Raw genomic sequence first — 14,240 nt, forward strand, 5'->3', positions numbered from 1 at the left:
CACAACTCAGCTCATCTATTTATAGGAATTGCTTCATCTTGTAGACATTTGAGTCGAAACCCTGGAGAAAATTATTAAGCTCATTCCCCATTGCTCTTCCCACAGGAAGAACTGAACCTTCTATCCTCTCAGCTCTCATAAAATAGTTTTACACTTAGCCTCTTCAGCTGTCCGTGTGCAGATCACATATGCCTTGCAGTCGTAGAGGGCATGGGCTATAGATTACACACAATTGTATCTCAGCTCTTACATTGTAGTAGATGCTCAAGAGTTGCTTGCTGAAGTTAATCAAATTCCATATGGCGTTTCAGGAATTTTTTTACAGAAACAGTATGATAATTTCAAGGCTGGACTTGTTTTGGTTTTTGATTTTTTTAATAAGAGACTATATTTTTGTCTCCTTAATGTTGGTGTAATTTTTTTTTTTACAGCTTAATTATTTTAAATTGCCTTTATCTTTCTAATACCTGTTTCTGAATCCCTTTTTCTACTACTGTACATTTTATGTCCTTTCCCACACGCCATTCATTCCGTGATTAAATATAGACATAGCTCTCTACTTTTGTGTCAAAATAATAGTTAAGGATATTGAACCCTTAATCGACATCAAGTAATCTTTCCTCTGACTGGAGAGGCCCTCCTCTAAGTGTTTCATGTGTATTATTGCATTTTCCCCCAAGCATCTACAGAGGTAGGAACCTTATTCTCCCATTGCACACATACAAAAAAACACAGGCCAAGAAAAGTCAACTTAATTGTCTGAACTCTTGCCATTAGCAGTGCCAAAGCAATTATGTGCCCCAGGCTGCCTGGCCATATGGATCAAGTAAATTCTCCAGTTTATACATCACTTGATGATCCTCAGCTTCTCCTCTGGCCAACCATGTGGAGGGCATTTCACTTTTAGACTTACCCTGATGACTTGGTCAGCAGAGCCACTCCTTCCTTTCTGACTCCACCTCACAGTGCATATTCTAGCCTTTATTTCACTCTTTCTATATCAAAGGTGATTGCCAGCAAGTGAGTCTCTTCTACCACTCAGTCATTTTAACATAATCACAACAGCTACCAATTACTGAGCCATTACTATTTTCCAAGCAACACTAAGCACTTAAATGTTCACTCATTTACTCCACAAAACAATACATTTTACGTTTAAAGCACATTTAAGCACAGGGAGGTCATAGGTGATTTGCTCAAGGTCAAACAGCTCATAAATTGAGGACTTATTTCAAAATCCATGACCTGCTTACCCACCATTATATCCAGTTCCGACTCTCTTTGTTGCAGAAAGTACCTTAGTTCCTTACGCATAACGTCGTACAACATATTTGTTGACCACATGGTTGTCAGGCTGGTATTTGCCATTATCTCTTTACAAATATCTACTCAGTGCTAGAGACATGCAATATTTTTTCTCATTTATAAAATTTGGTTTTGAAAGAGACTAAGGGAGAGAAGTTTCAGGCTATTTATTTTCACAGATGTTATACTTTACATTTCCCCATATTATTTCAATCTTCCTCTTAGAAAATAAAGACACTTTCTTTGTTTCTTTTTTTTTTTTTTTTTTTTTCCTTTTTGAGTCCTATTCTTTGTGTGTGTGGTTTTTTTTTTTTTTTTTTTTTTGGTTTTTCTTTTGGGTTGTTTTTAGAATTGGTGGTTTATATTCTACAAGTACCAAAGGGATACAACAATTTGCTAAGTAGTTGCTTCTTGTTAGGAGTGAATAAATTGGGATGAAGCTATAATTTCATTGAGTCAATTATAAAACCTTGACTCATGATACTAACTGCGAGTCACATTAATCCCTTTTAGGACCAGGGGAATATACTTTCTTCATAGGAAAAATGTATTCATTTATGAATAAATGTGAAAGAAGGATAGATCAAGACCCCCTACCCCCTGCATCTGTCTTTTAAATGAAACAATCCCAAGGGGAGTAAAATAGATCTTCTGAGGGTAATTTAAATATTTTACATCATAGAATCAAACCAGTTTTCAAAACTGAAAGGAACAGGAACTTTGGGCCAGAAGTAGATAATGTCCTAGAAGCATCAGTGGGCCACTATGGGTGACCCAGTAAAAATCAAATGACAATTTGGGGTTGGAAAGATTCCCAAGATCTAATCTTCATAATATTTTTTGACTTTATAGGTGAAAGAAGAACCAAGAAACTACTTAGATCATATTCATAGCATAACCACTTACTCCTAATTCCAGCCCAATATGGACAAAAATAGCCTTTTCAAGGTCAAGGGATTTTGGAAAGCATTGCATATGAGCATAAAAATAAAAGACCTGTGATCAAAAGGATCTAAGAGTGCTGTGGAAAATTGTTTAATGCATTTTTAACCATTCATTCTAAATTCCATCCTTTATTCTTCCCAATGTTCCATTCAAATATCTCTTTAGATCAAAGACCATAAGTACTGCCAAAGCATGTGATAGTTTTGAGATGCTGACAAGTGTGAACCATAGACCCATATTTTCCTTAAACTTGGGATTCGTTTTCATGTCTAAGTGAAGTAATAAGAGAAGCTAGCCTTCCACAGATGAAAGACTGGATTGTTTAAAGTACCAACATCTCTGGATAAGAAAATGGATGGAATATACAAATTATGTCCTTATTTATGGAAATATTTTAAGGAGAGGAGAAATAATTATACTGTGTGGAAACTATTATGCCTGGTTCTGTTCTTATATATCAATAACTTTGCATAAAAAAAGCAAATTTTTAGTTTATGAAACAACATGGTGATACAAAACAGGAGGCCAGATCTTCAACATTCTGATGGCAGAATCCTATAGGAGAAAAATGCCTTACCTCCACTGAAATAGTTTAAAAGTAATTGACTCAAAAGAAAACATTAAAAGAAATTACACAGTGGCCCCCATAGATGTAAAATTTAAAACACACACTGAAGGAGTTTGGGGTACTGGCTATCTGGTGAAATGGAAAATTTATGTGGAAAAAAGCATTATAAAGGCAGTAGAGGAGAGGTGAGACCAATATTATAAGAAACTAACTTCAAAGTCATATATTAGATCTATAATATGAAAAATCCCATCCAGGGCAACTGAGAAACTATCACCTTACCATTCTCATTCCATCCCCACGAAAAGCAACCAAATCACTTTTGTGTAGGAATGTGACAATTTAAGAGCATCTTCCCACCATTTATTGGATTTAATCCTTATAAGGAGAATGGTAGGTTGCATTATTACCATCCTCACTATACAGATGAGGAAACTGAGACTGAAAAGTCTCAATTTGCTATAGTGACTTGCTGTAGACCACATTTTTAACTAGTTTTTTGATTCAAGGGGTGAGAACCCATGTTTTATGATTCAAGGTCTTCTCCTCTTACCTTAGCTGCCATTCTCTATTTTGCTCAGTTTATGTTATACACATGAGAGCAGACCTGTCCTCAGCCAATAACAGAGCTGGCTTTTAGCAGACCTGAAAGCCCCTTTGGGGGCAGCACTGCACGGTGGTGAAGACTGTGCATCTGAAATCAGCTTTCTAGAGTTCAAATCTCAGCTGCACAATTTACTACATCTCTGACCCTGGGCAAGTTAATTAACCTTTCTAAGCATTGACTTCTGTTCAGTAAAGTGGGGATAATAGTAGTATGTCCTTTGTAGTATTGTTTATAAAGATTAAATAAGATATGTCTACAGTGATAATTAGCCAGCTATCAGCCACATAGAAGTCAATAAATGTTTATATTTTTTGATGTTTTTATTATCATTAAAACACATTATGTGTTTACCTCACATAAAATAGGTGGTTGTTTAAATTGGCTTTATTATTAGAAAACAACAAAGAATACTATCAAACAACAAAGAAGAAATGTGAGCTTGACTTCTATGTAATTTGTGATTTAGAAGAATAGAAAATGAATGCGTGTGTGTGCCTTAACCTAGAAAGTGAATAGCAATTAGAATATTTAACACTTTAAAAATGCATAAGTACTGTAATAATTATTTAATTGAACTGAAAAAAAATTCTTATTAGAACAGATTGTTACTGTAAGACCAGTTTTCTCAACCTCAGCACTGTTGACATTTGAGTCATGAAACTTTTGTTTTGAGGGACTGTCCTGTGCATTGTAGGAGGTTTAGCAGGATCCCTGGCCTCTGCCCACCAGATATCAATAGCACTCCCAACAGTTGTGACAATCAAAAATGTCTTCAGTCATTGCTGAATGTCCCCTTGGGGGCAAAGTCACCCCTAGTTGAGACCCACTGCTATATGGCAATGAAACTGATTTTTGATTGTGGCATAATGTATGCATCCAAGTGATAGCCCACCTCAAAGCTTTAAAGCTTGAAAAACCTTCTTTGAATGGCTCTCTTATTATAAGCATTAGGAAAACTTCACTCTGAGACTTACATTAAGAATCACTTTTTAACTCATACAGGGAACTAAGCTCATTACTTAAAAATCACCCAATATTCCCTACCTTGATCATCTACCATACAAACCAAAGACTTGGCTCTAGATGTCTCTTGGTACTTAAAAAATAAACAATTCCAACATCAGTAATTATCAGAAAAATGCAAATCAAAACTACAGTGAGCTATCACCTCACACAGGTCAGAATGGCCATCATCAAAAAGTCTACAAACAATAAATGCTGGAGAGGGTGTAGAGAAAAGGGAACCCTCCTGCACTGTTGGTGGGAATGTAAATTGATACAGCCACTATGGAAAACAGTATGGAGATTCCTTAAAAAACTAAAAACAGAACTACCGTATGACCCAACAATCCCACTCCTGGGCACATATCTGAAGAAAACCATAATCTGAAAAAATACATGCACTCCAATGTTTACTGCAGCACTACTTACAATAGCCAAGACATGGAAGCAGCCTAAATGTCCATTGACAGATGAATGGATAAAGAAGATGTGGAATATACAATGGAATATTACTCAGCTATCAAAAAGAATGAAATAATGCCATTTGCAGCAACATGGATGAACCTAGAGATTATCATAGTAAGTGAAGTAAGTCAGGCAGAGAAAGACAAATATATATCACTTATATGTGGAATCTAATTTTTTTTTAATGATACAAATGAACTTATTTACAAAACAGAAACAAATTTACAGATATCGAAAACAAACTTATGGTTACCAAAGGGGAAACGTGGGGGAGGGATAAATTAGGAGCTTGGGATTAATGTGTACACACTACTATATATAAGATAGATAACGAACAAGGAGCTGCTGTGTAGCACAGGGAAATCTACTTAACATTCTGTGATAACCTATATGAGAAAAGAATCTGAAAAAGAATGAATAGATGTATATGGATAACAGAATCACTTTGCCATACACCTGAAACTAACACAACATTGTAAATAAACTATACTCCAATTAAAAAAAAAAATCCACCTTCAAGCACAAAAATTCGCCTTCAAAAGAACAAGGCGATAGGCTTTTAACTCTGCAGCCGAAAAGGAGGTCCAAAACTACTTTTGCACCATGGCAGCACTGCTGTAGTAAATCTTCAGCCTCCAAAGGTGGCTACTTTTAAAAGCCATGCTCTTTGGGCTTGATGAATGCTGACCTTTTTGACCAGGATATCAGTCACATTGCTTCGTATCCATACTTGGTATGAACGTCCTGCATTCTGGCAGTTCAAAACAATAAGCTCTCTGAATGCCCCTAAGTGTCAAATGACTCAGTGGCTGTCCCCTTTTTCAAAATCTAGTGGAGGCCAAAATAAGAGATTAGATGGATAAAAGAAAAGTGAGTCATAATGTCTGACCCCCTGCCCAAGCTTGCAGGTCCTGAAATCCCTTGCTCTTTGATTTTGGGGGATAGATATTTCTGGGGTAGCACACTGTGTTTTTAAATCACAACTTTCATTGAAGATAAGTTTTTGGTGAAATAAACACTTTTCACTTATATTTTTCTATACCTTTTCCCAAGGGGCCTGAGCAGTCTCTCTTCCCGTCTCACCTCCCTCTATACTTGTACCACTTTCCCCCCTCCAAAAAAAAATCCTTCTCTATCTTTCATTCCATTGAGAGAGGGTCAGTAGTTGAGACTTTCACTGGCCAAAGTGAAGCTTGTAGTGTCTATGGTATATATCTAAGCAAGTAAAAAAGATGACGTAGATGAAATGGGGCATGATTAACTACGGCTCTTTCATTTTAATGATAAAAGCTAAAGAGCTACTTGTTCAAATTCTTTTTGGTATTCGAAAGGCAAGGATTATGAGAATTATGATTATTACAAGAAAGTATTTTCTCTATTCTTTTTTTTCAGTTTGGGTTGGTTTTGAGCATTGCATCTTTTTTTTTTTTTTTTTTTTTTTTTAAATTGGACCCATATTTCTGTTTCTGATACATCTGTGTGTCTTAGGAGCCAGCATCCTTTCTGAAATGGAGGGTATATCTATCACTTAACCATCACTGCTTACAAGTAGCAACCCAAACTTAGAGGCTTAAAACTACCACAGCCTGTTATTTCTTACTATTCTGTGGGTCCACTTGGGGCTGGGCAGGCGTTGTCTGCTGGTATCTCCTGAGCTCTCCTTTGCAGACAGCTAGAAGCGCTGAGAAAACGGGGCCTCTCTGTCCCCAGAACCATTCATCCTGGTCTGCTGGTCTCAGGATTATGGGAATCAAAGGAGAAGCTTCTGAGGTGTTTTGAGGCCAAAGCTTGGAATTCACATATCATCCCTTCCACCACATTCTTTTGCTCAGAGCAAGGCAGGGGCCAGCTTAGATTCAAGGAGTGGCCCTTGTTTCTTGATGAAACAAGACTCTACTTCTTGATGAGAGAAGTAGCAAATAATGTGTGACCTCATTTATTCCACCGAGTTCCATGTTGCTGAACATTATTTACTTGACTGATGGAGCTCTTCTCTCTCCTCTTACCTCTCATCAGCTTGGCTAAGTCCACTGTGGATTTCCCTCCTGAGGCTGATGAGATGAGCAAAGCGCCCCCCAAGTCTACCCCAAAATAGAGGTGTTTTGTTTTTTTTTTTAAATATATGAAATAGTTTTTTTTTAGCTTGTGTGGTGGGAGAAACTCATACTCTTTACTCCCATTCCATCCTGTCTCAGAAATATTTCCTTTACATCTTCCTGTAATTTAGGATTTATAAGGGTTTTAATAGGCTTCTTCTTAAACTCAAAAACTAAGGGAGCATGATTTACTCACAGTGAATCATAGACCTGGAAAGGACATTTCAAGCCTCCCAGACACTCTCCGTCCGTTTCTCTCTCTGCATCTTCTCCTCGCTATCCCTTCCCACCCCCTTCCCTTCCCTCGCCACTCCTCTTTAATTTCAGAGATAGGAAAATAAAAGGAGGGCCAGGAAAGTTGACAACTTTCCCATAGACTCTTGCTGGACTCAAGTCTACTGACTGCTGGTCCAGTATGTTTCCCAGTGCATTAGAGTCCTTTTAATTGTGTTCAAATTAGTTTGATTAGGAGTCCCTAATGTTTTCTAGCTAAATTAGGAAAATAATCACCTGTATAATGGCAGGAGGTGCTATGGTTGGAACCAAGATGATCAGAGCAGATAACTTTGATGCATTAGAGCCAATTAAGTATCACAGATCTTTACGATTATGACTGATTGACAGAAGGGCTAGTGCATAGCTGGGGAGTACCCTGAATGTGCCGGGCACCCAGGTGGTCAGTAAGGCCAGGGCAGCAGAAAATGGTAGAGCAAGACCAAGAGAGAGAAGGAGAGAATGTCAGAGAGAAACTCGTCCTGCTTTGCAGTGATGCCTGGAGCCATGATGGTGGAAACCACTTCAGGCCACTAAAAATGACTTTACATGCTGTCTTGGCATCCCTGCTCTGGTTCACAGTGTCTGCTTTGTGTATGTGCTGTGCCATGGCAGTAGCATGAGCTTTTATAGTGGCCATATGCCTGGGAGGCTCATCATCTACAATTTCCTCATGCCAGGCTCCAGCCAAGTACAGCAGATGCTATTGTTACCTCTTCTATTGAATTAAAGTAGGAAGCAAAGAGAGAGAGAAATTTGTCAATATTGTTTTTCTGCTGGAACCGAAATAAAAACTGTGTGTGGTATATTGTCCGATAGCAGCCCATGTGCCAAATCCCCACTTTGTGTAACACACTTACATAAGAATCTGCCCTTATGTTTCTTAACATAATGTAAATGACCTTCTTCCTTCTACTGTAGATGTGTTACAATTATAGCCATTCAGACTTCTCAACTTGGATCTGTGCTGTTTATTGCACTTGCAAACCCTTTGCCCTGGACCATGCCATCTGCTGGGATCACTTGTGTTTCCTTCACACACTCACAGGGTTTGCTTTGTGCCCAAAATCCAACTGTGCAAAACTCTGAAATCTTTCATATAAATAAACAAATGTTTAGCAAGTATTTTTAAACCCTTTACTTGACAAGCAGCATTAGCAAGGTACATTTGCATTTCTAAAGTAAGTACAGCTGCTGAGAGAATTTCTTGTTGCAGAAACGTATGAAGTGACACCAAAATCAGAAGAGAATCCCTTTTGAAATAAAAGCCTGTGTGGATAAATGATCTCTGTGCTGAAGACAAACTAAATGATAATAAATTAAGCTAACAAAAAGGTTATTTTTGGACATAGGACATACCTGGTTGGAGGTAGGAGGATAGTCTTAAGCCTCTATGTCACTGGACACCCACCCCATACTATCCTATCAAAACTTTCTTTCAGCCCAAATATGAAACTGATGAGCCTACAAAGCCCCTGTTGATCTCCTCTATATTTCTCACTGCTGTGCTCTCATCAGCCTAGTTAGGTACAATATGCATTTCCTTCACAGAAAGGGATAAGAACACCCCCCCACAAATGTAACCCAGAATACAGGTTCTTTTGTCAATCTGTGAAGTAAGTAAGAAAGCAGACGAAAAGGCCATGTAATTTCTTCCAGAACTGCTACCTGATTTTTTGCCATTGTCTCCTGGTTTCTTATTTTCTGATTTGTTTTTTCCTCTTGAATCCATAACTACCCCCAGATTTGTATACAAGAGATGTGGGTTGGAGTGCCTTTTTCTATCTGTAATTTTTGACCTCACTGCTGTGGTCTCTGTCCATAAAGAACAGGACTAAGTGGGAAGAGCCCCCTCTTGCTACTGAGATAGGGCTGTTACCGAGATTTGCCCTACCTGTTGCCTGAAGACAGATTATTTGAGGATGCTAGGATTTTGATTACACTATCCTTTAAGTTCAGGTTGAATATTGTAATGAATATAGAATGTAGATATACAAAAGATGCAACCTCAGTAGGTCACAATGGTAAGCCTCTAAATTTTATCAAGAGCCAGGGTTGTCAGATTTTAATGTGGACAAAAGAGGACCATAAATCATCTCAAAATATGAGGCATGTTTCATACACGTGCTAGAACCCCAGTAAAAGTCAAACTCTTCCTAAAGTAGTTCATACATAGTAGGGAATTTAAAAGTGCAAAGTAATAAATGAATCTTAATGCTTTCCTGGATCTTAATGCTTTCCTTCTAAGTGTGTGTTATTAAGAAAAACCAGAATTCTATGACTTTCACCGTATATTTAGCTTTCAGGCTAAGAAATGGAAATTGCATACATAGAAAATTAAGAGATATTCTACTGCCTTAAAACTATGAGAGCTCGTACAAATCACTTACCTGAGTTTCTATTTCTCTAGGAAAGTAGAGTACAATCTGGTCATTTGCTAAAGGCATCTTCTCTACAAGGGAAAACTGCATGAAATTTGGTAGATTAAATGCTTATTTACTCATGGCGATGATGATGGTGGTGATGGTGATGGTTAGGAATTTTGTGGTTTTATGGAAAGCGTAATACAAAATTTTCTCTGACTACCTTCAAATTCAGTCCCAACTTGGGTTCCCAGGTGATCAATCATTCTAGAGAAAAACAAATTCCATATGATCTCTCTTATATGTGGAAATCAAAAATGAAAACAAAAACAAAACACTGCAAGCTCACAGATACAGAGAACAGATTGGTGATTGCCAGAAGGGGGGTGGAAGTTGGGGAAATGAATGAAGGGGGTCAAAAGGTTAAAAATACAAATAAAAATTTTAAAGCCTTACTTTGTCAACCTACACCCAACTCCAATTCTAATCAATTGGGCAGAGAGCCTTTCTAAGTCTGGACTTTGGCTCACCACTTACATTTGATGATGTTGCAAACCACAAAAATTCTTTATAACCTACAGTTAACATTTCATCCCTCCTTTGTGTGTCTGGAAGTGATTGACCTGGCTTCAGACTATTTTCTCTGATGTATTACAGCCTGAAATTCACTTGTTGTCTTGGTTCAATTAAACTCAAACTTACTGGTTTGTAGGGTACAATAGTAAAGCCACAAGCTTAGCAAAACCTTTTCAGAATTCAGGAAGAAGCTCTGCGAATGTAGTCCAGTTACAAGAGTTGCAAGCAAGAGTCCAGTATATTATGTATGCCTTTGTTGTTGTGTTTATATTTCCTAAAGGCTTAGGAATAAACACATTTCTAAAAATCTGAGATAATAATTCTGCCTGGATGTCTTTTTTAGAATGAATCTTTGTGGCATACATAAAGTACAAAGGTACAATTCCTAAGGCGGTCATCATACCTTTTGCTGGATTCTCAGCCTATGTTTCCATATGGATAATTTTATCAAGTAGCACTTCTGGAATTATCACTTAGTTCCACGTGTCTTTTTAAAGCTGCATCACCTAACAGTTTGGCTATGACATAAAAACTTAGGTCGAATTTTAGCTATTAGAACTAGGTTAATGGTTATAAACAACTTCTTCTTTGTTATTTCGTACCCTTAGGGACCCTACATTTGGCAAAAAACTTCATATTAGGGGGATTAAAAAGAGGCCATTTTTCCTACTCTTTTTTAGTTTGGACATTTCCAACATACCCGTGAGTAGAGAGAATGTATAATGAACCCCCAAGCACCTATCACCAGCTTCAGTTATCAACATTTCAGGCAGTGTTTATTAAATGGCAGTTCATTTTCTGTTTTTCAAAAGAAACTCATTACATAACTGCTATTCAACATTTGAGGTTTTAATAACTTGAGCAGCCTTATCTCAGGCAAATGTTCAAATTCCATGGACATATTTAATGTAAAAGGCACTCACTACCACTTTCTCAGCTCCAGGTTAAGTACTCCTGGACTATATCTCTTATGCTACTATAATCTGTTACCCACACTGCTTTTCTAAGTCTAAAGTCATATGGCATCAAGTTTTAAAATGATTCCAGACTATGGATACCACGTCCCTCTAGGAAGAGCTTGTTCCCCAAACTGTCCTTAGTAAATTTTGGCTTACAGACTTTTTTTTTTTTTAATTCAGCACTTTTATTTTGAAATTAAATGTTATTTTTTTAAGGCTCAGTCCATCCTAAGCCCTACCACTGTTATTTAACATCCATGCTTCATACTCCCCTGAATAAAGCTGACTTCTTTTGATCTGTGAAAGTAGAACTGGTTTCAGAAATGATTAGCTACCTGATTTAGAAAAAAGAAAACAGAAGAGAACTAGAAATAGCAGTTTTACAAGTTCGAATTTGACCAGTTCCCAAACAATTATTGGCATACGTAATCTGACGCATGATTTTCATACCCAATCTGGGTTCTACAAGAAGTATAAACAGAGTCTATGGAAACAGAATTACGGTTTGAACATGAGAAGGCCAGTCACCCAGAAAATTCAGGATACCCCATCAATGTATATGCACTTTAAACACTGAGTTGTTACTGGATGTTATGTGGAAGACATTTTCTATAGTCAAATAAGTATGGGTTAAACTAAGTTAAATTGTTTTACAACAGAGTTTCTCAGCCCTACAAAATATCATTTCCATTGTGAACTTCCAGGAGGGAATTTCTGAAACCTATTTAAACATGGAACTCTTCCCCCCCAAGCCTTGAATTTTCTCAAAGTACTCTAGGAAGTGCTATCATATGAGATAATTTGCCTCACAGTGATAAAACAGGACCATGAACTACTAAGAGTAATTGTCTAGTAAATCAGTAAATAAAATGTATAGATAAATGTAATCAATAAATATTTATTAAAACTAAACTGTTTAGAGCTTCAAGCTATTGAGTATGGAGAGGAAACAGTGTGGCATCTTCCTCAGAGAGCTTATAATAACCTATATGGAAGACACCTAAAACCATCAAGGCCGTTCAGAAGAAACCTTGATGTATGTATCCAGTTAAGACTTGGTCATTTAGAGAAAGCTTCATTAAGGCAAAGAAGCCTAAGAAAGTATGTATTCAGTTAATATTAACTTCAAATATATAATTGTATATTATATTAATTCATTAGTTTTTAAATTTAAGACTAAGAATTTTGAGTATGACATATGGTGAGTACATTTAGTGTATTTAATATAGAGAAAAAACTTAATGGCTTTGCAGCAACATAAGTATTAGAATCCTTCTAGATTTTTATAAATTATTTTCTATTTATTTACAGTTATCTTACCAATGCCTAACACAACTGTATTTTTGAGGGAGTAATGGAACACTTTTAGTAAGTCTTCCCAAAGCATTTAACTTAGCTTTCACAGAAACAACTCTCATTCTATAATCATATCTATATGTTCTTAATTAAATTATATAACTAAAATAACTGATTATTTTGGAATAAACACCATGGCATCACAAAAGAACATAGATATCCTAGAGAATAGCCTCCTAGCCTAGCGCAGACCTGGTGCAGTGAGCAACGGACTGGGGCTTTTTGGAGGAAAGGGAAATTTGGGTGGATTGGTTGGTAAATGGAGATCAGATAAGAAAATGCATACAGATATCTGTATGCATTTCATATTAATATGAAATAATCTATATGCACATATTAAGAAACAAATGATGGGACAAACAATAATCGATACTTGAGGCAAGGGGAGTAATTTGCATTTCTAACAAATTTCCAGATGATGCTGCTGATCCTGGTGCTGCACTTTGAGAACCACTGGATTAGATCATCTCTAATGTTCCTTCCAAGTCTCAAATCTGATTCAGCTGTATATGACTTTTTTTTCCCTCAGAGGATAGAAATCAGAAATAAAATGGAATATTAGTTTCATAAATTCACTAGTGTAAGTCTTTCATATAAACCAGGTAGGAGCAGGAAGGTTGCATATCTCCTCTGCCATTAGGCTAAATGAATTCAAATATTCAATTCTAGGTCCTTAATTCATAGGGAAAGGAAGTTAGGAAATTAATATTTACCAAGAATTTGTTAGTTAAAAGACATTTTGCTAACAATAGCCTTATAGGAACCTTAAGGAATGGGTTTACGTTTTACAGATGAGAAAACTGAGGGAGGATAAATAAATGACGAAATATAATACATCTTGCACTTGGAAAAGCCAGATTTTTAATCTGTAAAATTCACACTCTTTCCATTTGCTAAACTGACTCCTCATAAAACAAGCATATCACATCAGACTACCTTCCCTGTCACACTTATGTGAAAATAATGGTTTTTTTCAATTCGGCCAATACTTATTATGTTTAAATTATTCCAGTAAAAAGTGAACCTTCAAGAAAAGAATTGGCTTTTTAAATGTGGTGAGTGTGTAATTCCATGGGCAAAAACTGAATTTCTTCCCCAGACTGTAACATCCAAATCTTAGAGATATGAGATGAGAAATGGGGTATAGGAGTTCACCATTGCATCCCTCTCCTCTGGGCTATGCCCACATGAAACAGACACTCAGCAGATATTTGACAGATGCGTGAACACTGAGCGAAAATGTCAGTATCCAAAGCGATACCATGGGCCAAGCCATACAACAATGCGAAATGGTATAATCTGTGTTGTGTAGGTAAAAGAGAATAATAAAGCATAGTGGCAGTATTCTTAAATGCCAAATAAAATGGTTTCCATTGTTACTTGGTTGGGGGAGAGGCTGGGAGTAGGCTATGGATCAGATTTTTGTGGGTACCCAGCCCTGTAGGTTAATTTACATTCATTATGTAAGGCTCTGTACATGTTGAGTCTGGGGCTTGCATTCTAATTAGCATTATGTCTGATGTTCATGGAAATGTATGCTGCATCCGGGAGAATTATCGGGGTAATCAGCATCCCATTCCCAGTATCTTCCTCCCTATATGAGGTAGATGAAGTCTGCAAAGAGAAGCATTTAGTACCCCCAGAAAGGGAAGCACCATCTAGTGTCCCTGATGTTAAGAAAAAGTTCATTTTCTTTGAATGGGTTCCTTACTAAGGAACAGTTTG

General features: G+C 37.0%; 1 protein-coding gene across 50 annotated transcripts in view; it reads left to right on the forward strand.

Moving 5' to 3' along the window:
• PTPRD (protein tyrosine phosphatase receptor type D) overlaps window positions 1–14,240 on the forward strand; it is a 2,126,684-nt gene that overhangs the window by 2,084,079 nt on the left and 28,365 nt on the right. For 2 of the 50 annotated variants that reach the window (XM_067041545.1, XM_067041546.1), the window contains one exon: window positions 2,158–2,242. The exons of the other annotated variants lie outside the window; for them this stretch is intronic. In XM_067041545.1, coding sequence (XP_066897646.1) covers window positions 2,158–2,161 — 4 coding nt within the window. In that variant the 3' untranslated portion in view covers window positions 2,162–2,242. Of the gene's footprint in view, window positions 1–2,157; window positions 2,243–14,240 lie in introns of those variants that run through there. 50 annotated transcript variants of the gene reach the window in all.

Source organism: Kogia breviceps, chromosome 8 (genome assembly GCF_026419965.1).
Source record: "Kogia breviceps isolate mKogBre1 chromosome 8, mKogBre1 haplotype 1, whole genome shotgun sequence".
Lineage (NCBI taxonomy): Eukaryota > Metazoa > Chordata > Mammalia > Artiodactyla > Physeteridae > Kogia > Kogia breviceps.